Below are 23,616 nucleotides of genomic sequence, written 5' to 3'. Positions count from 1 at the left end.
ATAAATACATCTCTTTTTCCCCTCTCCCAACCCCCCTAATAAGAATTAAATTAATTATTTTCCCTTCCCGCGGCCAAAACACTTACCTTTACCATCTGACCTTTCCCCCCACAAACCGTTAAAAGTTTTCCAGCAGAGTAAGTTGGTCACTGGGATAGTGACAGTTGGGATCATTCTGAGCTTACCAGTGCAGTGGGTAGACTTATTAGTGGGCAATGACTTGGCAGGGAGCACAGCCCACGGAAACTGAGTAGATCTAACAAAACTCTGCACAGCTGCAGAAGGCTGAAGAAGTCCCAAAAATCCCAAAGTGAGTGATAGGGCCAGTAAAGATTAAAAAGGCTAAGGGCAAGCCAGTAGAATTTTAAAAAATGCCAAAATAGAACCAGTGGAATGTAAAAAGGACAAAATTAGAGCTAGTGGAAATTAAAAAGGCCAAGATAGAGCCAGAAGAATTTAAAGCAGCAAAGGCTGAAGGAAAAGCACCAGAGATATGGTTAGCTGAAACTTTTTGAAAGGTTTAAATAGGGACAAGGAAAGTTCCCAAGCAGGCAAGCCAAGAGTGAGGGAGATGCCTCACCTAGTTGAAGTGCCACAGCCGCCTGCAAGCAGTAGTGTCCCAGAGGACAAGGGGCAGATTAGGGGAAAAAACTATCCCCGAAGTAAAGGGAAAAGGGAAGGTATAATACCCTAAGGGAAACAACACTTGTGAAAGTCACCAGAAAACTAAAAGTGAAGTCAATGTGGATGTGCCCACAGAAAGGTCAAAGGATCAGGTTCTAAATCCAGAGCTAACCAAACCCAACAAAACAGATTCAGAACTCACTAAGGACAAAGTGCACAAGGAAAACCCAGATGCCTCACAAGAGCTAAAAAAATAATTTATCACCCTAGAGATAAGAATTATCAATGTGCCAGAACTTGAACTATTAAACCCATGTGTTAAGGGGTTAAAGCCTCTACAGATAGGGGAATTTGCAAGCAACCCAAAATAATGCAGCAACGGAAATTTAGTTCTTTGAAGGAGTAAAATGCACTGTGGATAAAGGGGAGCCCGTTGACGTACTGTAATTGAATTTCCAGAAGGCATTTGACAAGGTGCCACATAAAAGGTTATTGCGCAAAGTAGGAACTCATGGAGTAGGGGGTAACATATTAGCATGGATAGAAGATTGGCGAGCTGGCAGAAAATAGAGAGTATGCATAACAGCACTGTAGGTGTACCTACACCACATGGACAGCAGCTCATCACCACCTTCTCAAGAGCAATTCGGGATGGAAAATAAATGTTGGTCTAGCCAGAAACGCCTACATTCCAGGAATGAATAAAAAAGGGTCTTTTTCTGATTGGCAGGATAGGGCGAATGGAGTCCCACAGGGGTCTGTGCTGGGGCCTCAACATTTTACAATTTTTATCAATGACTTAGATGAGGAGAGTGATGGCAAGGTAGCTAAATTTGCAGATGACACAAAGATAGGTAAGAAAGTATGTTGTGAAGAGAGCATCAGGAGGTTGCAGATGGGAGGCGGTGACATAGTGGTATTGTCACTGGACTAGTAACCCAGAGACCCAGGGTATTGCTCTGGGGACATGGGTTCAAAACACACCACAGCAGAAAGTGGAATTTGAATTTAATTAATAAATCTGGAATTTAAAGCTAGTCTAATGATGGCCATGAAACCATTGTCGATTGCTGTAAAAACCCATCTGGTTCACTAATGTCCTTTAGGGAAGGAAATCTGGTCTGGCCTGGTCTGGCCTACATGTGACTCCAGATCCACAGCAATGTGGTTGACTCTTACATGCCCTCTGAAATGGCCTAGCAAGCCACTCAGTTGTACCTAACTGCTACAAAGTCAATAAAAAAGAATGAAACCATATGGACAACCCGGCACCAACCGAGGCACCGGAAACGACAACGGCAAACCCTGCAAAGTCCTCCTCACTAACATCTGGTGGCTTGTGCCAAAGTTGGGAGAGCTGTCCCACAGACTAGTCAAGTAACAGCCTGACATAGTCAAACTCATGGAATCATACCTTACAGACAATGCCCCAGACACTGCAATCACTATCCCTGGGTATGTCCTGTCCCACCGGCAGGACAGACCCACCAGAGGTGGCGGGGCAGTGGTCTACAGTAGGGACGGAATTGTCCTGGGAGTCCTCAACATTGACTCCGGACCCCATGAAGTCTCATGGCATCAGGTCAACCATGGGCAAGGTAACCTCCTACTGATTATTACCTACCGCCCTCCCTCAGCTGATGAATCAGTACTCCACCATGTTGAACACCACTTGGAGGAAGCACTGAGGGTGGCAAGGGCACAAAATGTACTCAGGGTGGGGGACTTCAATGTCCATCACCAAGAGTGGCTCGGTAGCACCACAACTGACTGAGCTGGCTGAGTACGAAAGGACATAGCTGCTACACTGGGTCTGTGGCAGGTGGTGGGGGAAGCAACACGAGGGAAAAACATACTCGACCTTGTCCTCACCAATCTGCCTGCCGCAGATGCTTCTGTCCATGACAGTATTGGTAGGAGCAACCACCGCACAGTCCTTGTGGAGACGAAGTCCCGCCTTCACATTGAGGATACCCTCCATCCTGTTGTATCACCGTGCTAAATGTAATAGATTTCGAACAGATCTAGTAACCCAAATATGGGCATCCATGAGGCGCTGTGGGCCATCAGCAGCAGCAGAATTGTACTCAACCACAATCTGTAACCTCATGGCCTAGCATATCCCCCACTCTACCATTACCATCAAGCCAGGAGACCAACCCTGGTTCAATGAAGAGTGCAGGAGGGCATGCCAGGAGCAGCACCAGGCATACCTCAAAATGAAGTGTCAACCTGGTGAAGCTACAGCCCAGGACTAATTGAATGCCAAACTGCGTAAGCAGCATGCAATAGACAGAGCTAAGCGATCCCATAACCAACGGATCAGATCTAAGCTCTGCAGTCCTGCCACATCCAGCCATGAATGGTGGTGGACAATTAAACAACTAACTGGAGGAGGTGGCTCCACAAATATCCCCATCCTCAATGATGGGGGAACCCAGCACATCAGTGCGAAAGATAAGGCTGAAGCATTTACAACAATCTTCAGCCAGAAGTGCCGAGTTGATGATCCATCTCGGCCTCCTCCTGAAGTCCCCAGCATCACAGATGCCAGACTTCAGCCAATTCGATTCACTCCACGTGATATCAAGAAACGACTGAAGGCACTGGATACTGCAAAGGCTATGGGCCCTGACAATATTCTGGCAATAGTACTGAAGACCTGTTCTCCAGAATTTGCAGTGCCCCTAGCCAAGCTGTTCAAGTGCAGCTACAACACTGGCATCTACCTGGCAATGTGGAAAATTGCCCAGGTATGTCCTGTACACAAAAAGCAGGACAAGTCCAACCCAGCCAATTACCGCCCCATCAGTCTACTCTCAATCATCAGTAAAGTGATGGAAGGTGTCATCAACAGTGCCATCAAGCAGCACTTGCTTAGCAATAACCTGCTCAGTGACGCTCAGTTTGGGCTCTGCCAGGGTCACTCAGCTCCTGACCTCATTACAACCTTGGTTCAACATGGACAAAAGAGCTGAACTCAAGAGGTGAGGTGAGAGTGACTGCCCTTGACATCAAGGCAGCATTTGGCCGGCTATGGCATCAAAGAGCCCTAGCAAAACTGGAGCCAATGGGAATCAGGGGGAAAACTATCCAGCGGTTGGCGTCATACCTAGCGCAAAGGAAGATGGGAGTGGTTGTTGGAGGTCAAACAACTGAGCTCCAGGACATCACTGCAGGAGTTCATCAGGGTAGTGTCCTAGGCCCAACCATCTTCAGCTGCTTCATCAATGACCTTCCTTCTATCAGAAGGTCAGAAGTAGAGATGTTCGCTGATGATTGCTCAATGTTCAGCACCATTCGTGACTCCTCAAATACTGAAGCAGTCCATGTAGAAATGCAGGAAGACCTGGACAATATCCAGGCTTGGGCTGATAAGTGACAAGTAACATTCGTGCCACACAAGTGCCAGGCAATGACCATCTCCAACAAGAGAGAATCTAACCATCTCCCCTTGACATTCAACGGCATTACCATCGCTGAATCCCCCACTATCAACATCCTAGGGGCTACCATTGACTAGAAACTGAACTGGAGTAGCCATATAAATACCATGGCTACAAGAGCAGGTCAGAGGCTAGGGATCCTGCGGCGAGTAACTCACCTCCTGACTCCACAAAGCCTGTCCACCATCTGCAAGACACAAGTCAGGAGTGTGATGGAATACTCTCCACTTGCCTGGATGGGTGCAGCTCCAACAACACTCAAGAAGCTCGACACCATCCAGAACAAAGCTGCCCACTTGATTGGCACCCTATCTACAAACATTCACTCCCTCCACCACCGCCGCACAGTGGCAGCAGTGTGTACCATCTACAAGATGCACTGCAGCAACGCACCAAGGCGCCTTAGACAGCACCTCCCAAACCCGCAACCTCTACCACCTTGAAGGACAAGAGCAGCAAATGCATGGGTACATCACCACCTGCAAGTTCCCCTCCAAGTCACACACCATCCTGACTTGGAACTATATCTCCGTTCCTTCACTGTCGCTGGGTCAAAATCCTGGAACTCCCTTCCTAACAGCACTGTGGATGTACCTACCTCACATGGACTGCAGCAGTTCAAGAAGGCAGCTCATCACCACCTTCTCAAGGGCAATTAGGGATGGGCAATAAATGCTGGCATAGCCATTGACGCCCACATCCCATGAATGAGTAAAAGAAAAGACCATTATAGATAGGTTGAGTGAGTGGGCAAAAATCTGTCAGATGGAGTATAATGTGGGAAAATGTGAAGTTGTTCACTTTGGCAGGAAGAATAAAAAAGCAGAGTATTACTTATACAGAGAATGACTGCAGAATTCTGAGGTGCAGAGGGATCTAGGTGTTCTAGTGCATGAGTCACAAAACGTTAGTATGCAGGTGCAGCAAGTGATAAAGAAGGCTAATGGAATGCTATCCTTTATTACCAGAGGAATTGAAAATAAAAGTAAGGATGTTATGCTTCAGTTATACAGGGCATTGGTGAGACCACATCTCAAATACTGTGTGCAGTTTTGGTCTCCTTATTTAAGGAAGGATGTGAATGCATTGGAGGCGGTTCACAGGAGGTTTACTAGATTGATGCCTGGAATGAGTGGGTTGTCTTATGAGGAAAGGTTGGACAGACTGGGCTTGTTTTCACTGGAGTTTAGAAGAGTGAGGGGAGACTTGATTGAAGTTTATAAGATCCTGAACGGTCTTGATCAGGTGGATGTGGAAAGGATGTTTCCTCTTGTGGGTCAGTCCAGAACTAGGGGGCACTATTTTAAAATTAGGGGTCACCCTTTTCAGACAGAGACGAAGAGAAATTTTTTCTCTCAGAGGGTTGTGCGACTTTGGAACTCTCTGCCTCAGAAGGTGGTGGAGGTGGGGTCATTGAATATTTTTAAGACAGAGGTAGATAGATTTTTGTTAGGCAAGGAAATCAAAGGTTATCAGGGGGTAGATGGGAGTGTGGAATTCGAAACACAAACAGATCAGCCATGATCTTCTTGAATGGTGGAGCAGGCTAGAGGGGCCGAATGGCCTACTTCTGCTCCTAATTTGTACATTCGTATGAAAAGTCATTTTATAAAGTACCCACTAAGGAATGCAACTAGGCAAACAATCTGCTATTTCTTCAGGTTGGTATGAGGACCACTGCTATTTTTGATGTATATTAATGATTTGGACTTGGGTATACAGGGCTTCATTTCAAAATTTGTAAATGATTTGTAACTCAGAAATGTAGTAAACAATTCAGGAGGACATAGACAGACTAGTGAAATGTTCAGACACATGAAATTGAAATTTAACAGAGTGAACTATAACATGCTTCATTTTGGTAAGAAGAATGAGGAGAGGCAGTTCAAGCTAAATATTACAACCTTGTAGGGGATACAGGAACAGAGAGAGACTTGGGGGCATATGTACACAAACCTTTGAAGGTGGCAGGGCAAGTTGAGAAGACTATTAAAAGGTGTATTGGTAGTGTAGCATATTGAACTGGCTGAGCGATTGTATTGTGATTGCTAAGCATTTATATACTGCTGTACTGCCTTTCTGCTGCCCTCTTTGTTGGGAGGTGTGAATAAAGTTTCAGCATGGCTGCTCCCAGTAAAGATCTCATGTAGATTTACTCTGTGAATACACAACAGAAACATGGCGATGAGGTGGAATTGATTTTTTTTGGCTGCATTTGCTGACAACGCAGCCACTAGGTGGCGCTGTACTGGCACATGCACAAATGCAGCCTGTGCCACTAAAACGTCAGAGTCAGCTACGTTCAGGCAGCTGCCAGGACTAAAGATGGCGCTGCTCAAATAATCACACAAAGGCAATGTAAACACATGTAAACAGGCAATGGCCGGACAGCTGAGCAGGGGGCGGAGGGGGTGGAGGGGGTGGTGGGTGAGTGAGCGGGCGAGCGGGTGAGCGGGCCAGCGGGCAGGTGGGGAGAGCAAGCGGGCGGGGGGAGGGGGAGAGGTGGGGAGGAGAGTGAGCAGGCGGGGGGAGAGCCAGCGAGCGGGCAGGGGGGAGAACGAGTGAGTGGGCTTCCCACCCCAACCCCCCGCTCTCTCCCCGATTCCCCGCGTTACGCGATGACGTCAACTGCGCATGCACCAATCAGTCCTGGCACTGCGGAACACGGTGCACACACAGACAGCAGGAGCCCGTTTGCGCATGTGCGCAGCCTGATGACATCAACAGCCGGCTGCGTTGTCAAGAATCACTTTGTTTTTTTTTTTCACTTTCATTCGAGAGATTAAAGCCGGAAGAACATCGTGATACCCTTTTTGGAACTCCCAAGTCAATTTTGAGAAGTTTGGGCAATTAAAAAAATTGCTGTGGGTGTGTCTGCAATTCGTGTTCAAGTACAACTCTGTAAATCAGTGTGTTATGTAAAATTTTATGTAAAAATTTAAAAATGGCACCGAAGACTTTTTTTGGTACAATGAGGGAATTTCACCCTAACAGAGCGGATTGGTGTAATTATGAACGAAGGTTACACATTTGGCTACAAGATAATAAATTAGAGGATGAGGATAAAATGAATGTTTTCCTCACCATGATGGCCAGATGCTTTTCAGGTGATGTTTAACCACAAGATCCCAGTTACTATGGGCTGTTTTGATATTAATGAGATTCTGGACTCATATTATGGCACAACTAAGAATGAAATTGCACTGGGAGTTGCACTCCGCGAAAGGAAGCAGTTGCCAGGTGAATCTATTGCAGATCATTTTCCTGAATTAAAGAAACTCTCGTCACTGTGTTTATGGTGTGAACTGAGAAGTCAACGTTAGAGATACATTCATTGGAGGTTGAAAGAACAGTAAAATCCAGTCAAGTTTTTTGTGTAAAGGCAATAAGCTGACATGGAAGGTCTGTGATGAGGCCACAGCCATGGAAATGGCATGAAGAGATAGTGGCAGATCGCAAAGATGTCTTTTCCTGAGCCGACAGGGGATGCCCACCGGATTTCAGTGGGAACCAGACCATAGCAGCCAAGTGAACAGACTCAGAGTCAGAAATTTCGATGTATGGTAGCCACTAACTGTCTAAATGCCCCCTTTCCAGTCAATGTGCTAGGCCTGTGGGAAAGTCAGTCATATCCAGACAGAATGCAAGAGTAGAGGTCGCATAAAAAGCCCCAGGTCGCAACAGTGCACCAGGTGGAGGTCTTGGTAGACCTAAAGCTGGTTCAGGAGCTCAAATGTCGTCGAATGCACACATGATAGAGACAGAAACAGAAGTTGATGTTATTGAGCAGGAAGATCAAGTGTTGTACTCAATCAGAGAGAAAGAAAAACAGCACATTGAGGTTGAGTGTAAAAGGGCTGAAGGTCCAGCGCCCACAGTAAAAACGAAATCCGAAGATTCACCACTTACCTTTGTAGATGATACAGCCACATCAGTGTCTGTTATCTCGGAAGGAGAGTACAAGTCCCTAAGTCACATACCCTTACGCAAAACTGGTGTGAAACTGACTAGTTATTCCAATAACAGTATTCCAGTGCTATGTGAAGTTAGGGTGAAATACAATGATGCATCCTATCACTTAGGCGGGAATAAAGTCTCCCTGATGGGAAGAAATTGGCTTAAGAAATTGCAGTTAAACAGGTCGAGTTATTTACAGTAGGGATCAGTAAGAGTTCGTCTGGCATTGAGGAAGTGAAGACTGATTCATTTTTAGCCACCGAGTTACCTACGAATTATTTTACATACCAAAAGGACATGCCAGTGTTTACCAGAGAAATGTCTGAAGAAACTCGCAAGGATTTGGCGCTCAGTAAAGTATTTATTTATGCCATGAATGGCTGGTGTGAAGAGTGTGATGATGAGAAATTGCAGGAGTATTTTACATGTAGAAATGAACTGAGTGTAGATCAAGGCTGTCTCCTGTGGGGTTTAAGAGTCATTATTCTGCCAAGCTTTAGTGAGTGATTGTTAGAAGAACTTCATTAAGAGCACACAGGGATAGTCCATATGAAAGCAGCAGCTAGAAGCTATTTTTGGTATTCAATGGTAGATGGAGATATTGATGAGTTGGTGAAAAGTTGTGAAGTGTGTCCCAGAATGAGAAATAAGCCAAACAAAACTCATTTCATTCCATGGTCAAACACAAGAAATCCGTGGGCATGAATACATGTTGACTTCTTTGAAGTGGAAGGAAAAGAGTATTTTGTTTTGGGCAATAGCTATAGCAAGTGAATAAATGTTGAGTCTATGCCCAATACCATAAGTGCCAAAACTATTGAGGTTTTGAGAAGTTGGTTTGCAATTTATGGGTTGCCAGAGGTGTTAGTGTCAGATAATGGTCCCAGTTTACATCAGAAGAGTTTGAAATATTTCTGAGTAAGAATGGAGTCAAACACACTCTTATATTGCCAAGCATTGAATGGTGCTGTAGATAGAAGTGTACAAATTGTGAAAAGCTCTTTGCAGAAGTATTTGTTAGGTGAGATGCTAGGCATTAATTTCCATGTTTCTCTTTGACACGGGCTAGACAATTTTCTGTTCTCTTACAGAGTAACCCCACAATCTACAACAGGTTGCTCACTTTACGAATTTGTGTTTAAACATGCTCCGAGGACAAGGTTTAGTTTCCTTAAGCCTGATGTCAACGGAAAAGTAAGAGAAAAGCAAGACAGAGTGAAGATGAGTCATGATATTCAAGACATGAAACTTAGAGAGTTTAGTGCTGGTCAGAAGGTCATGATGAAAAGCCACTGGGGTGATAAGGAGAATTATGCGTTTGGAGTTGTTGTAAAAAGACTAGATACATTCACATATCTACTGAGGATTGGAGAGAGACTCAATCAGTGTCATGGAGATCATTTGCTTGAAAGAAGAGTCTGACAAAGGGCGATCATAAGAAACCCCTTATACTGCAAGTTCCTACATCCCAAGAGAAAGTCAAAAGGAAAGTGCAAGACACAAAGAAATTGAAAGTTTGCTGGTATCACAGAATCCACGGGTAGAGCAAATTGAGTCAGGGTCTTTGATTAGGACTAATTAATCTATTTCACTATTAAGTGGAGTTGGTAGTCAAAGTCAAAGTTCAGGGCTAGCACAGTCTGAGATGTTGGGAGAGTAGAGTCAAGCTAATGAACATGGAAGAATGGCTGCTCCCAGTAAAGACCTCATGTGGACTTACTCTGAAAACACAACAACATGGAATCCTGGGCTTTGTTAATAGAGGAGTCATAGAGTCATATATGACACAGACAGAGGCCATTCAGCCCATCAAGTCCATGCCAGCTCTCCACGGTGTTATGCAGTCAGTCCCACTGCCCGGCTCATCCCCATAGCTCTACAAATCTATTTCTCTCAGTTGGCCATCCAACTTTCTCTTGAAGTCATTGATTGTCTCCGCTTCCATCACCCTTGTGGGCAGCGAATTCCAGGTCATTACCACTCGCTGCATAAAAAAGTGCTTCCTCATATTTCCCCCTGCATCTTTTGCCCTAAACCTTCAATCTGTGTCCCCTAGTCCTTGAACCATTTGTTAATGGGAACAGCTTTTCCTTGTCTAACTTATCTCAGCCTGTCGTAATCTTGTACACTTCTATTAAATCTCCCCTCAATCTCCTTTGCTCCAGGGAGAACAAATCCAGCTCTTCCAACCTAACCTTATAACTAAAATCCTCCATCCCTGGAACCATTCTGGTAAATCTCCTCTGCACCTTCTCAGTGACTCTCACATCCTTCCTGCAGTGCAGTGATGAGAACTGGATGCAATGCTCTAGTTGGGATGTATCCAGAGGTTTATAAAAGTTCAGCATAACCTCCCTGCTTTTGTACTCAATGTCTCTATTTATGGAGCCCAAGATCCCATTTGCTTTACTAACCACTATCTCAATATGGCCTGCCACCTTTAAAGATCTTTGCACTTGCACACCCAGGTCCCTCTGTTCCTGCACACACTTTAAAGCTGTGTCATTAAGTATATATTGCCTCTCCCTATTCCTTCAGCTAAAATGCATCACCTCACACTTGTCAGTATTAAATTCCTTCTGCCATCTCTCTGCCCACTCTACTGGCCTATCTATGTCCTGCTGCAGGCAGTTCACATCATCCTCACTGTCTGCCACATCTCCAAGTTTGGTGCGGGCAACAAATTTTGAGATTCTACTCTATATTCCAAGATCCAAGTCATTTATATATAGCAGAAAATGCAGTGGTTCCAGCACGGACTCTTGCTGCAAAGCAACCATTTACTATGACTTTTAGAGCATGATGGGCCCCCCATTTTACTTTTATTTTTAGTTTTTTAAAAATTCTTTTTGTGGTTATTTAATTTTTTTAAATCTTAGTTTGTTCAGTTTGCCTACCCACTGTTTTTTCATGTTTGTGCTTGTTCAGTTTTCAGTCCATTAACACCCTATCTGTACTAATGCTTTGTCTTTCAACACACCATTAACATATTGTTTGCCTTTGCTCCATGACCTTCTGGTCGGTTATTCTCTGTGACCTTGTCCTATCTACACCTTCTCCTTTCTTATCTCTTGCCCCACCCCAGCTTTACTTGCTTAAAATCTTTCACATTTCTAATATCTGCTAGTTCTGATGAAGAGTCACTGACCTGAAACGTTAACTCTGCTTCTCTCTCCACAGATGCTGCCAGACCTGTTGAGTATTTCCAGCATTTCTTGTTTTTATTTCAGATTTACAGCATCCACAGTATTTTGCTTTTATTTACTACGACTCGTTGTTTTAGTTTAGTTTAGTTTAGAGATACAGCACTGAAACAGGCCCTTCGGCCCACCGAGTCTGTGCCGACCATCATCCACCCATTTATATTAATCCTACACTAATTCCATATTCCTACCACATCCCCACCTGTCCCTATATTTCCCTACCACCTACCTATACTAGGGGCAATTGCTAATGGCCAATTTACCTATCAACCTGCAAGTCTTTTGGCTTGTGGGAGGAAACCGGAGCACCCGGAGGAAACCCACGCAGACACAGGGAGAACTTGCAAACTCCACACAGGCAGTACCCAGTATTGAACCCGGGTCGCTGGAGCTGTGAGGCTGCGGTGCTAACCACTGCGCCACTGTGCTGCCCTTAAGCCAATTTTTATCCAATTGGACACTGACCCTCCTATTCCATGAGCCTTAATTTTGTTAACCAGCCATTTATGTGGTACCTTATCAAATGCTTTCTTAAAATCCATATAAACAACATCCATCCCTTCATCAACCTTCTCTATTACTGCATCAAAAATTCAATTAGATTAGTCAAGCATGGATTTTACAAAATTTTACAAGATTTTACAAATCCATGCTGGCTATCCTTAATTAACCTCCTTGAACCTCTCTAACTGTCCATTGATACTTTCCCTGATTATTCTTTCTAAAACCGCTGATATTAAGCTAACTGGCCTGTCATTGCTAGTGCTGTCCTTACACCCTTTCTTGAATAAGGGTGACACTTACCAATCCTCTGGCACCTCCCCTGTATCCAGGGAAGATTGGAAGATTATGAAAGCCCTTCTGCTACCTCCATCCCCTTTAGCAACCTGGGATGCAAGCCATCCAGACCAGGTGACTTATCTACCCGAAGCATAGCCAACTTTTTCGTACCCCACCCCCGCTCTCAATTTTTATCTGCCTCTACTCTCACTGCTTCTACTGATATTTTGTCAGCCTCCATTTCCTTAGTGAACACTGATATAAAATACTCATTAATTAATTATATTAGCCTTGCCTTGCGCCTCTAAGCATATATTACCCTTTCTGTCCCTAATAGGCCTCACTCCTCCTCTTGCTATTTGCTTACTATTTACATGCCGTTAGAAGATCTTTGGGTTACCTTTTATATTGACTGCCATTCTATTTTCATATTTTCTTTGCCAGCCTTATTTTCCTCTTCACCTCCCCTCTCAACTTATTGTATACGGTCTGGTTCTCACTCAAAGAATTCATTTTACATGCATTATACAACCTCTTTTTTTTGTTTCATCACCATCTCTATCTCCTTTATCATCTGAGGAGCCCTGTTTTTGGTTCCTCTACCTTTCACCCTTGTTGGAATATTCCTAGCCTGTACCTGAAGCATCTCTTCCTCAAAGATAATCCATTGTTCCAATACAGCTCTTCCTGTCAGTCTTTGGTTCCATTCTACCCTGGCTAGATCCCTTCCCGTCACATTGAAATTAGCCCTGTCAATCGTTCTTGCTTTTCTGCATTACGAGTCTAAACCTTCTGATACAATGATCACTCTTACCCAAATGCTCTACCACAGACACTTGGTCCACTTGGCCCACCTCATTTCCCAGCACCACATCCAGCAATGTCTCCTTTCTAGTTGGGCTGAGAACATACTGATCAAGGAAGTTCTCAACACATTTCAGAAATTCTTCCCCCTCCTTACCCTTTACTCTAAAATTATCCCAATTGATATTTGGATAATTCAAGACCCCAATATCACCACTCTATAGTTTTTGCGCATCTCTGTGATTTCCCTACAGATTTACTCCTCTATTTCTCTCACTATTTGGAGGCCTATAGAATATTCCTAGTAACATGATCATATCCTTTTTACTCCTCAACTCGAAACAAATGGATTCTGTCCTTGGCTCTTCAAGGACCTCCTCCCTTTCCAACACTACAATATCTTCCCATAATCAGAACTGCCACCCCACCTCCCTTTTTTCCTTCTCTATCTTTTCTGAACATTTTATATTCTTGTATATTAAGCACCCAGTCCTCCCCATTTTTAAGTCATGATTCCACATGGGCACTACATCATGTTCCCGTACAGCTATTTGTGCTTGTAGCTCACCAACCTTATTCACCACACTTACAAACAGAGAACAAAAAGCAATGAAGATATGCCAAACCTTTATAAAACACTGGTTAGGCCTCAGGTGGAATATTGTGTTCAATTCTAAGCAACAACACTTTAGGAACGATGTGGAGGCCTTGGAAGCTGAAAGGGAAATTTCCACCTGGGATGAGAAACTTCAGTTATGTGGAGAGACTGGAGAAGCTGGGACTGTTCTCAGAGCAAAGAAGATTAAGAGGAAAGTTAAAAGAAGTGTTTACAATTATGAATGGTTTGTTTAGAATAAATAAGGAGAAACTGTGGCAGAAGGGTCAGTAACCAGAGGATACAGATTTAAGGTGATTGGCAAAAGAACCAGGGGCAACATGAGGAAACTTTTTTTTACACAGTGAGTTGATTAGATCTGCAATGCACTGCCTGAAGCAGATTCAAGAGCAACTTTCAAAGGAACTAGATAAATAATTGATGAGAAAATAAAGAGAGCTACGGGGAAAGAGCAGGGGGATAGGATTCATTGGATAGATGTACTAAAGATCTGGCACAGGCACGATTAGCTGAATAGCAACATAGGAATGGGAAGGTCAGTTAGCCCCTCTGCAACACCAGTTTTACACCAGGGTGACCATCAAGATTCTATCACCATATCTCTGGCCAAACCCAATATTCTATTAGAATCATAGAATGATACAGGATAGAAGGAGTGCAGTGACACAAAGATGGGCAGCTTTGTAAACAGTGTAGATGGAAGCATAGCATTACAAAGAGATATTGATAGATTAAGTTATCAGGCAAAATTGTGGCAAATGGATTTCAATGTAGGCAATCTGAGGTCATCCATTTTGGACCGAAAATAGATAGAATAGAGTACTTTCTAAACAGTGAAAGTCTAGGACGAGTGGAGGTCCAAAGAGGCTTGGGGGTCCAGGTAAATAGATCATTAAAATGTCCTGAACAGGTACAGAAAATAATCAAAAAGGCTAATGGAATGCAGGCTTTTATATCTAGATGTCTAGAGTGCAAGGGGGTAGAAGTCATACTTCAGTTATACAAAGCCCTGGTTAGATCACACCTTAAGTTACTGTGAACAGTTCTGGGTGTCTCACCTAAGGAAGGATGTATTGACCTTGGAAAGAGTGCAGTGTAGATTTACCAGAATGATACCTGTTATTCCAAGGGTTAAATTATGAGGAGAGATTACACAAATTAGGAATTTGAAGAGTAATGGGAGATATGATCAAAGTTTTCAAGATATTAAGGGTAACTGATAGGATCGATTGGAATAAAACTAATTCTGCTGGGTGGGAAGGCTGGTATGTGGTGACATCACTTAAAGATTACAGCAAGACCTCTCAGGAGTGAAATTAGGAAACGCTTCGACACACAAAGGGTGGTAGAAGTTTGGAACTCTCTTCCATAAACGGCAATTGATACTCGATCAATTGTTAGTTTAATATCTGAGATTGAAAGATTTTTGTTAGCCAGAGATATGAGGCAATATGGGTCAAAGGTGAGTATGTAGAGTTAGATTACAGATCAGGCATGATGTCATTGAATGGTGAAGAGGCTAAATGGTCTCCTCCTGTCTCCATATTCCTAAATGCTTTGGAATGTCATGAGGACCTAAAAGGCGCAAAAGAAGAGTAAGATTTTTCTTTATCAGTTGCAAACACAGAGAACCACAGGGCACTCAGAGCCACCTTAGGCACTGACTGTCAGTGCAGGCAAACATGTTACTGATGCCATTCCTGGGCTCTGACCTTGAAGAAAAAGAATCCAATCAGGTTGAAGATGATTTGCATGAACAGATTGTAGTTCCTCATAATTTCAGTCATCACCACTCCGGGGTGTACAGCATTCACCGTCACACCTGTAGGAATTCAGAAGAGACTTTAGACACAATTCCACCAGGATGCTGCTTTCAAAACCCAACTCTTTATATCAAAATATTCCCTCCTCACATGAAGCCACTATATCTCACTGAACCACTGAGCGAAGGAGGTATGCACCACAGGGAAAGGCCACTCAGCCCATCATATCTATGTTGACTCTTTTGCAGAGAAAACCAAAACTAATCCCACTGCACTCTCTCCCCATAACCCTGTATCAATCCCAAACTAATCCCACTACCCCACTCTCTCCCCACAGCCCTGTATCAATCCCAAACTAATCCCACTGCCCCACTCTCTCCCCATAACCCTGTATCAATCCCAAACTAATCCCACTGCCCCACTCTCTCCCCACAGCCCTGTATCAATCCCAAACTAATCCCACTGCCCCACTCTCTCCCCATAACCCTGTATCAATCCCAAACTAATCCCACTTCCCCATTTTCTCTCCATACCCTGTATCAATCCCAAACTAATCCCACTTCCCCATTTTCTCTCCATACCCTGTATCAATCCCAAACTATTCCCACTGCCACACTCTCTCCCATAACCCTGTATCAATCCCAAACTAATCCCACTGCCACACTCTCTCCCCATAGCCCTGTATCAATCCCAAACTAATCCCACTGCCCCACTCTCTCCCCATAACCCTGTATCAATCCCAAACTAATCCCACTGCCCCACTCTCTCCCCATAGCCCTGTATCAATCCCAAACTAATCCCACTGCCCCACTCTCTCCCCATAGCCCTGTATCAATCCCAAACAAATCCCACTGCCCCATTCTGTCCCCATAACCCTGTATCAATCCCAAACTAATCCCACTTCCCCATTTTCTCTCCATACCCTGTATCAATCCCAAACTATTCCCACAGCCACACTCTCTCCCATAACCCTGTATCAATCCCAAACTAATCCCACTTCCCCATTTTCTCTCCATACCCTGTATCAATCTCAAACTATTCCCACTGCCACACTCTCTCCCATAACCCTGTATCAATCCCAAACTAATCCCACTGCCCCACTCTCTCCCCATAGCCCTGTATCAATCCCAAACTAATCCCACTGCCCCACTCTCTCCCCATAGCCCTGTATCAATCCCAAACTAATCCCACTGCCCCACTCTCTCCCCATAGCCCTGTATCAATCCCAAACTAATCCCACTGCCCCACTCTCTCCCCATAGCCCTGTATCAATCCCAAACAAATCCCACTGCCCCACTCTCTCCGCATAGCCCTGTATCAATCCCAAACTAATCCCACTGCCCCACTCTCTCCCCATAGCCCTGTATCAATCCCAAACTAATCCCACTGCCCCACTCTCTCCCCATAGCCCTGTATTACTCCCAAACTAATCCCACTGCCCCACTCTCTTCCCATAGCCCTGTATCAATCCCAAACTAATCCCACTGCCCCACTCTCTCCCCATAGCCCTGTATTACTCCCAAACTAATCCCACTGCCCCACTCTCTCCCCATAGCCCTGTATCAATCCCAAACAAATCCCACTGCCCCACTCTGTCCCCATAACCCTGTATCAATCCCAAACTAATCCCACTGCCCCACTCTCTCCCCATAACCCTGTATCAATCCCAAACTAATCCCACTACCCCACTCTCTCCCCACAGCCCTGTATCAATCCCAAACTAATCCCACTGCCCCACTCTCTCCCCATAACCCTGTATCAATCCCAAACTAATCCCACTGCCCCACTCTCTCCCCACAGCCCTGTATCAATCCCAAACTAATCCCACTGCCCCACTCTCTCCCCATAACCCTGTATCAATCCCAAACTAATCCCACTTCCCCATTTTCTCTCCATACCCTGTATCAATCCCAAACTAATCCCACTGCCCCACTCTCTCCCCACAGCCCTGTATCAATCCCAAACTAATCCCACTGCCCCACTCTCTCCCCATAACCCTGTATCAATCCCAAACTAATCCCACTTCCCCATTTTCTCTCCATACCCTGTATCAATCCCAAACTAATCCCACTTCCCCATTTTCTCTCCATACCCTGTATCAATCCCAAACTATTCCCACTGCCACACTCTCTCCCATAACCCTGTATCAATCCCAAACTAATCCCACTGCCCCACTCTCTCCCCATAGCCCTGTATCAATCCCAAACTAATCCCACTGCCCCACTCTCTCCCCATAGCCCTGTATCAATCCCAAACTAATCCCACTGCCCCACTCTCTCCCCATAGCCCTGTATCAATCCCAAACAAATCCCACTGCCCCACTCTGTCCCCATAACCCTGTATCAATCCCAAACTAATCCCACTTCCCCATTTTCTCTCCATACCCTGTATCAATCCCAAACTATTCCCACAGCCACACTCTCTCCCATAACCCTGTATCAATCCCAAACTAATCCCACTTCCCCATTTTCTCTCCATACCCTGTATCAATCTCAAACTATTCCCACTGCCACACTCTCTCCCATAACCCTGTATCAATCCCAAACTAATCCCACTGCCCCACTCTCTCCCCATAGCCCTGTATTACTCCCAAACTAATCCCACTGCCCCACTCTCTTCCCATAGCCCTGTATCAATCCCAAACTAATCCCACTGCCCCACTCTCTCCCCATAGCCCTGTATTACTCCCAAACTAATCCCACTGCCCCACTCTCTCCCCATAGCCCTGTATCAATCCCAAACAAATCCCACTGCCCCACTCTGTCCCCATAACCCTGTATCAATCCCAAACTAATCCCACTGCCTGACTCTCTCCCCTTGGCCCTGTACCAATCCCAAACTAATCTCACTGCCTGACTCTCTCCCCTTGGCCCTGTATCAATCCCAAACTAATCCCACTGACCCACTCTCTCCCCATAGCCCTGTATCAATCCCAAACTAATCTCACTGCCTGACTCTCTCCCCTTGGCCCTGTACCAATCCCAAACTAATCTCACTGCCTGACTCTCTCCCCTTGGCCCTGTACCAATCCCAAACTAATCTCACTGCCTGACTCTCTCCCCTTGGCCCTGTATCAATCTCAAACTAATCCCACTGACCCACTCTCTCCCCATAGCCCTGTATCAATCCCAAACTAATCTCACTGCCTGACTCTCTCCCCTTGGCCCTGTATCAATCCCAAACTAATCCCACCGACCCACTCTCTACCCATAGCCCTGTATCAATCCTAAACTAATCTCACTACCCGGCTCTCTCCCCATGGCCTTAGTACTTCAGTAATGATGGTTAATATTTCAGAAGGATGGCTTAATGTTTCAGATTGAGGGGTTCATGTTTCAAAGGGAGGGCTTAATGTTTCAGAGGGTGGGGACAACAAATCAGAGGGAGGGGTTAATATTTCTGATAGAGTGGTGAATATTACGGGGGGAGGTTAATGTTTCAGAGGGTGGAGCTAATGTTACAGGGGTGGGGTTAATATTTCAGAAGGAGGGGTTCATGTTTCAGAGGGAGGGCTTATTGTTTCAGAGGGTGGGGCTGATGTTATGGATGGGGTTAATATTTCAGAAGGAGGGGCTAACGTTACTGGGAGAGCGGGTAAATATTTCAGATTGTGGAGTTAATGCTTCGGTGGGAGGGGTTAATGTTTTGGAGGAAGGAATTAATGTTTTGTGTGGAGTTAATGTTTCAGAAAAAGGGGTTAATGTTTTGGGTGGGGGCAATATTTCATAAGGAGGGGTTAATATTTCAGAGAGTGGGGTTAATGTTTCGGGTGGGTTAATGTTTTGGGTGGAGTTAATGTTTTGGGTGGAGTTAATGTTTTGGGGGTTAAAACTTCAGGAGGGTTAATGTTTTGGGGGTTAATATTTCAGGGGTTAATGCTTCATGGGTAAAGGTTTCAGGAGGGTTAATGTTTCGGGGGTTAATATTTTGGTGGGGTTAATGTTTCACGGGGTTAATGTTTCAAGGGGATTAATGTTTCGGGAGAGGTAAATGTTTTGGGAGGATTAATGTTTCAAGGAGTTAATCTTTGGGGGGGGTTAACGTTACGAGGGGTTTAATGATTCAGGGGTTAATGTTTTGGAGGAGTTAATGTTTTGGCGGTTAATGATTTTGGGGGGTTAATGTTTCAGAGAGTTAATGTTTTGGGGGTTAGTCGTGTGATTGGTTAAAAACTTGGGAATTTAGAATAGTGGGAATGGAGGTGAAGGCAGTTGAATGTTCCTCCTGCAGAATGTGGGAGGTAAGGGTCGCCAAGAGTGTCCCTGCTGACTGCATCTGCGGGAAGTGCACCCAACTCCAGCTCCTCGCAGACCGCGTTAGGGAACTGGAGCTGGAGCTGGAGGAACTTCGGATCATTCGGGAGGCGGAGGGGATTATTGACAGGAGTTATCGGGAGGCAGTCACACCTCAGGTAAAAGAAGTAGGTAGATGGGTTACCGTCAGGGGAAGGAAAGGGTAACCAGCAGGCAGTGCAGGGATCCCCTGTGGCCGTTTCCCTCAACAACAGGTATACCGTTTTGGATACTGTTGGGGGAAACGACTTACCAGGGGTAGGCAATGGGATACAGGTCTCTGGCGCAGAGTCTGTCCCTGTTGCTCAGAAGGGAAGGAGTAAGAGGAGCAGAGCATTAGTCATTGGGGACTCCATAGTTAGGGGAACAGATGGGAGGTTTTGTGGGAACGAGAGAGACTCACGGTTGGTGTGTTGCCTCCCAGGTGCCAGGATACGTGATGTCTCGGATCGTGTTTTTGGGATCCTCAAGGGGGAGGGGGAGCAGCCCCAAGTCGTGGTACACATAGGCACCAACGACATAGGTAGGAAGACAGATGGGGATTTAAGGCAGAAATTCAGGGAGCTAGGGTGGAAGTTTAGAGCGAGAACAAACAGAGTTGTTATCTCTGGGTTGTTGCCCGTGCCACGTGCTAGCGAAGTGAGGAATAGGGAGAGAGAGGAGTTGAACACGTGGCTGCAGGGATGGTGTAGGAGGGAGGGTTTTGGTTTACTGGATAATTGGGGCTCTTTCTGGGGTAGGTGGGACCTCTACAAACAGGATGGTCTTCACCTGAACCAGAGGGGTACCAATATCCTAGGGGGAGATTTGCTAGTGCTCTTCGGGGGGGTTTAAACTAATTCAGCAGGGGGATGGGATCCTAAATTGTAGTTCCAGTGTGCAGGATGTTGAGAGTAGTGAGGTCAGGGATAAGGTTATAAGGACACAAGAGGGCACTGGCAAGCAAGAGCTTGGTTTAAAATGTGTCTACTTCAACGCCAGGAGCATCCGGAATAAGGTGGGTGAGCTTGCAGCATGGGTTGGTACCTGGGATCTCGATGTTGTGGCCATTTCAGAGACATGGGTAGAGCAGGGACAGGAATGGATGTTGCGGGTTCCGGGATTTAGATGTTTCACTAAGAACAGAGAAGATGGTAAAAGAGGGGGGGGGTGTGGCATTGTTAATCAAGGAAAGTATTACAGCGGCAGAAAGGACGTTTGAGGACTCGTCTACTGAGGTAGTCTGGGCCGAGGTTAGAAACAGGAGAGGAGAGGTCACCCTGTTGGGAGTTTTCTATAGACCTCCAAATAGTTCCAGAGATGTAGAGGAAAGAATAGCAAAGATGATTCTTGACAGGAGCGAGAGTAACAGGGTAGTTGTTATGGGGGACTTTAACTTTCCAAATATTGACTGGAAATACTATAGTTCGAGTACTTTAGATGGGTCTGTTTTTGTCCAGTGTGTGCAGGAGGGTTTTCTGACACAGTATGTAGACAGGCCAACCAGGGGCGATGCCACATTGGATTTGGTACTGGGAAATGAACCCGGCCAGGTGTTAGATTTAGAAGTTGGTGAGCACTTTGGTGATAGTGATCACAATTCGGTTAGGTTTACCTTAGCGATGGGCGGGGACAGGCATATACAGCAGGGCAAGAATTATAGCTGGGGGAAAGGAAATTATGATGCGATTAGGCAAGATTTAGGATGCGTAGGATGGGAAAGGAAACTGCAGGGGATGGGCACAATCGAAATGTGGAGCTTATTCAAGGAGCAGCTACTGCGTGTCCTTGATAATTATGTACCTGTCAGGCAGGGAGGAAGTTGTCGAGCGAGGGAGCCGTGGTTTACTCAAGAAGTTGAAGATCTTGTCAAGAGGAAGAAGAAGGCTTATGTTAGGATGAGACGTGAAGGCTCAGTTAGGGCGCTTGAGAGTTACAAGCTAGCCAGGAAGGATCTAAAGGGAGAGATAAGAAGAGCAAGGAGAGGACACGAGAAGTCATTGGCGGATAGGATCAAAGAAAACCCTAAGGCTTTCTATAGGTATATCAGGAATAAAAGAATGACTAGAGATAGGTTAGGGCCAATCAAGGATAGTAGTGGGAAGTTGTGTGTGGAATCGGAGGAGATAGGGGAAGTGTTAAATGAATATTTTTCGTCAGTATTTGCAGTGGAGAAAGAAAATGTTGTCGAGGAGAATACTGAGATACAGACTACTAGGCTAGATGGGATTGAGGTTCACAAGGAGGAGGTGTTAGCAATTTTGGAAAGTGTGAAAATAGATAAGTCCCCTGGGCCAGATGGGATTTATCCTAGGATTCTCTGGGAAGCCAGGGAGGAGATTGCAGAGCCTTTGTCCTTGATTTTTATGTCGTCATTGTCGACAGGAATAGTGCCGGAAGACTGGAGGATAGCAAATGTTGTCCCCTTGTTCAAGAAGGGGAGTAGAGACAGCCCTGGTAATTATAGACCTGTGAGCCTTACTGCGGTTGTGGGTAAAATGTTGGAAAAGGTTATAAGAGATAGGATTTATAATCATCTTGAAAAGAATAAGTTCATTAGAGATAGTCAGCACGGTTTTGTGAAGGGTAGGTCGTGCCTCACAAACCTTATTGAGTTTTTTGACAAGGTGACCAAACAGGTGGATGAGGGTAAAGCCGTGGATGTGGTCTATATGGATTTCAGTAAGGCGTTTGATAAAGTTCCCCACGGTAGGCTATTGCAGAAAATACAGAAGTATGGGATTGAAGGTGAATTAGTGCTTTGGATCAGAAATTGGCTCGCTGAAAGAAGACAGAGGGTGGTGGTTGATGGTAAATGTTCATCCTGGAGTATAGTTTCTAGTGGTGTACCGCAAGGATCTGTTTTGGGGCCACTGCTGTTTGTCATTTTTATAAATGACCTGGAAGAGGGTGTAGAAGGGTGGGTTAGTAAATTTGCGGACGACACGAAGGTCGGTGGAGTTGTGGATAGTGCCGAAGGATGTTGTAGGTTACAGAGGGACATAGATAGGCTGCAGAGCTGGGCTGAGAGATGGCAAATGGAGTTTAATGCGGAAAAGTGTGAGGTGATTCACTTCGGAAGGAGTAACAGGATTGCAGAATACTGGGCTAATGGGAAGATTCTTGGTAGTGTAGATGAGCAGAGAGATCTTGGTGTCCAGGTACATAAATCCCTGAAAGTTGCCACCCAGGTTAATAGAGCTGTTAAGAAGGCATATGGTGTGTTAGCTTTTATTAGTAGGGGGATCGAGTTTCGGAGCCACGAGGTCCTGCTGCAGCTGTACAAAACTCTGGTGAGGCCGCACCTGGAGTATTGCGTGCAGTTCTGGTCACCGCATTATAGGAAGGATGTGGAAGCTTTGGAAAAGGTGCAGAGGAGATTTACTAGGATGTTGCCTGGTATGGAGGGAAGGTCTTACGAGGAAAGGCTGAGGGACTTGAGGTTGTTTTCGTTAGAGAGAAGGAGGAGAAGAGGTGACTTAATAGAGACATATAAGATAATCAGAGGGTTGGACAGGGTGGATAGTGAGAGCCTTTTTCCTCGGATGTTGATGGCAAACACGAGGGGACATAGCTTTAAGTTGAGGGGTGATAGATATAGGACAGATGTCAGAGGTAGTTTCTTTACACAGAAAGTAGTAGGGGCGTGGAACGCCCTGCCTGCAACAGTAGTAGACTCGCCAACTTTAAGGGCATTTAAGTGGTCATTAGATAGACATGTGGATGAAAATGGAATAGTGTAGGTCAGATGGTTTCACAGGTCGGCGCAACATTGAGGGCTGAAGGGCCTGTACTGCGCTGTCATGTTCTATGTTCTATGTTCTATAATGTTTTTGGAGGGTTAATTTTTCCAAGGTTAATGTTTCAGGCAGTTAATGTTTCAGGGAGTTAATATTTCAGGGGGTTAATGTTTCGGGGTTAATGCTTTCGGGGATTAATGTTTTGTTAAGGGGTTAATGTTTTGGGGGGTTAATATTTCGGGAGGGTTAATGTTTCAGGGAGGTGAATGTTTTGTAAGGGGTGCATGTCCACAGACCGCTGAAGGTGGCAGGACAGGTAGATAGAGTGGTGAAGAGGGGAAATGGAATGCTTTCCTTTATTGGCCGAGTATCGAATACAAAAGCAGGGATGTAATGCTGGAACTGTATAAAA

The 23,616-nt window shown here is 45.2% G+C and overlaps 1 protein-coding gene across 1 annotated transcript in view; it reads right to left on the bottom strand.

The window, feature by feature from the left end:
* Window positions 1-23,616, bottom strand: part of zgc:64106 (uncharacterized protein LOC393348 homolog) — a 256,558-nt gene that overhangs the window by 5,949 nt on the left and 226,993 nt on the right. Inside the window, exon 5 of the mRNA XM_068028631.1 lies at window positions 15,143-15,252. Coding sequence (XP_067884732.1) covers window positions 15,143-15,252 — 110 coding nt within the window. The remainder of the gene's footprint in view (window positions 1-15,142; window positions 15,253-23,616) is intronic.

Source organism: Heterodontus francisci, chromosome 1, assembly GCF_036365525.1.
Source record: "Heterodontus francisci isolate sHetFra1 chromosome 1, sHetFra1.hap1, whole genome shotgun sequence".
NCBI lineage: Eukaryota > Metazoa > Chordata > Chondrichthyes > Heterodontiformes > Heterodontidae > Heterodontus > Heterodontus francisci.
This window is presented reverse-complemented; position numbering and strand designations above follow the sequence as displayed.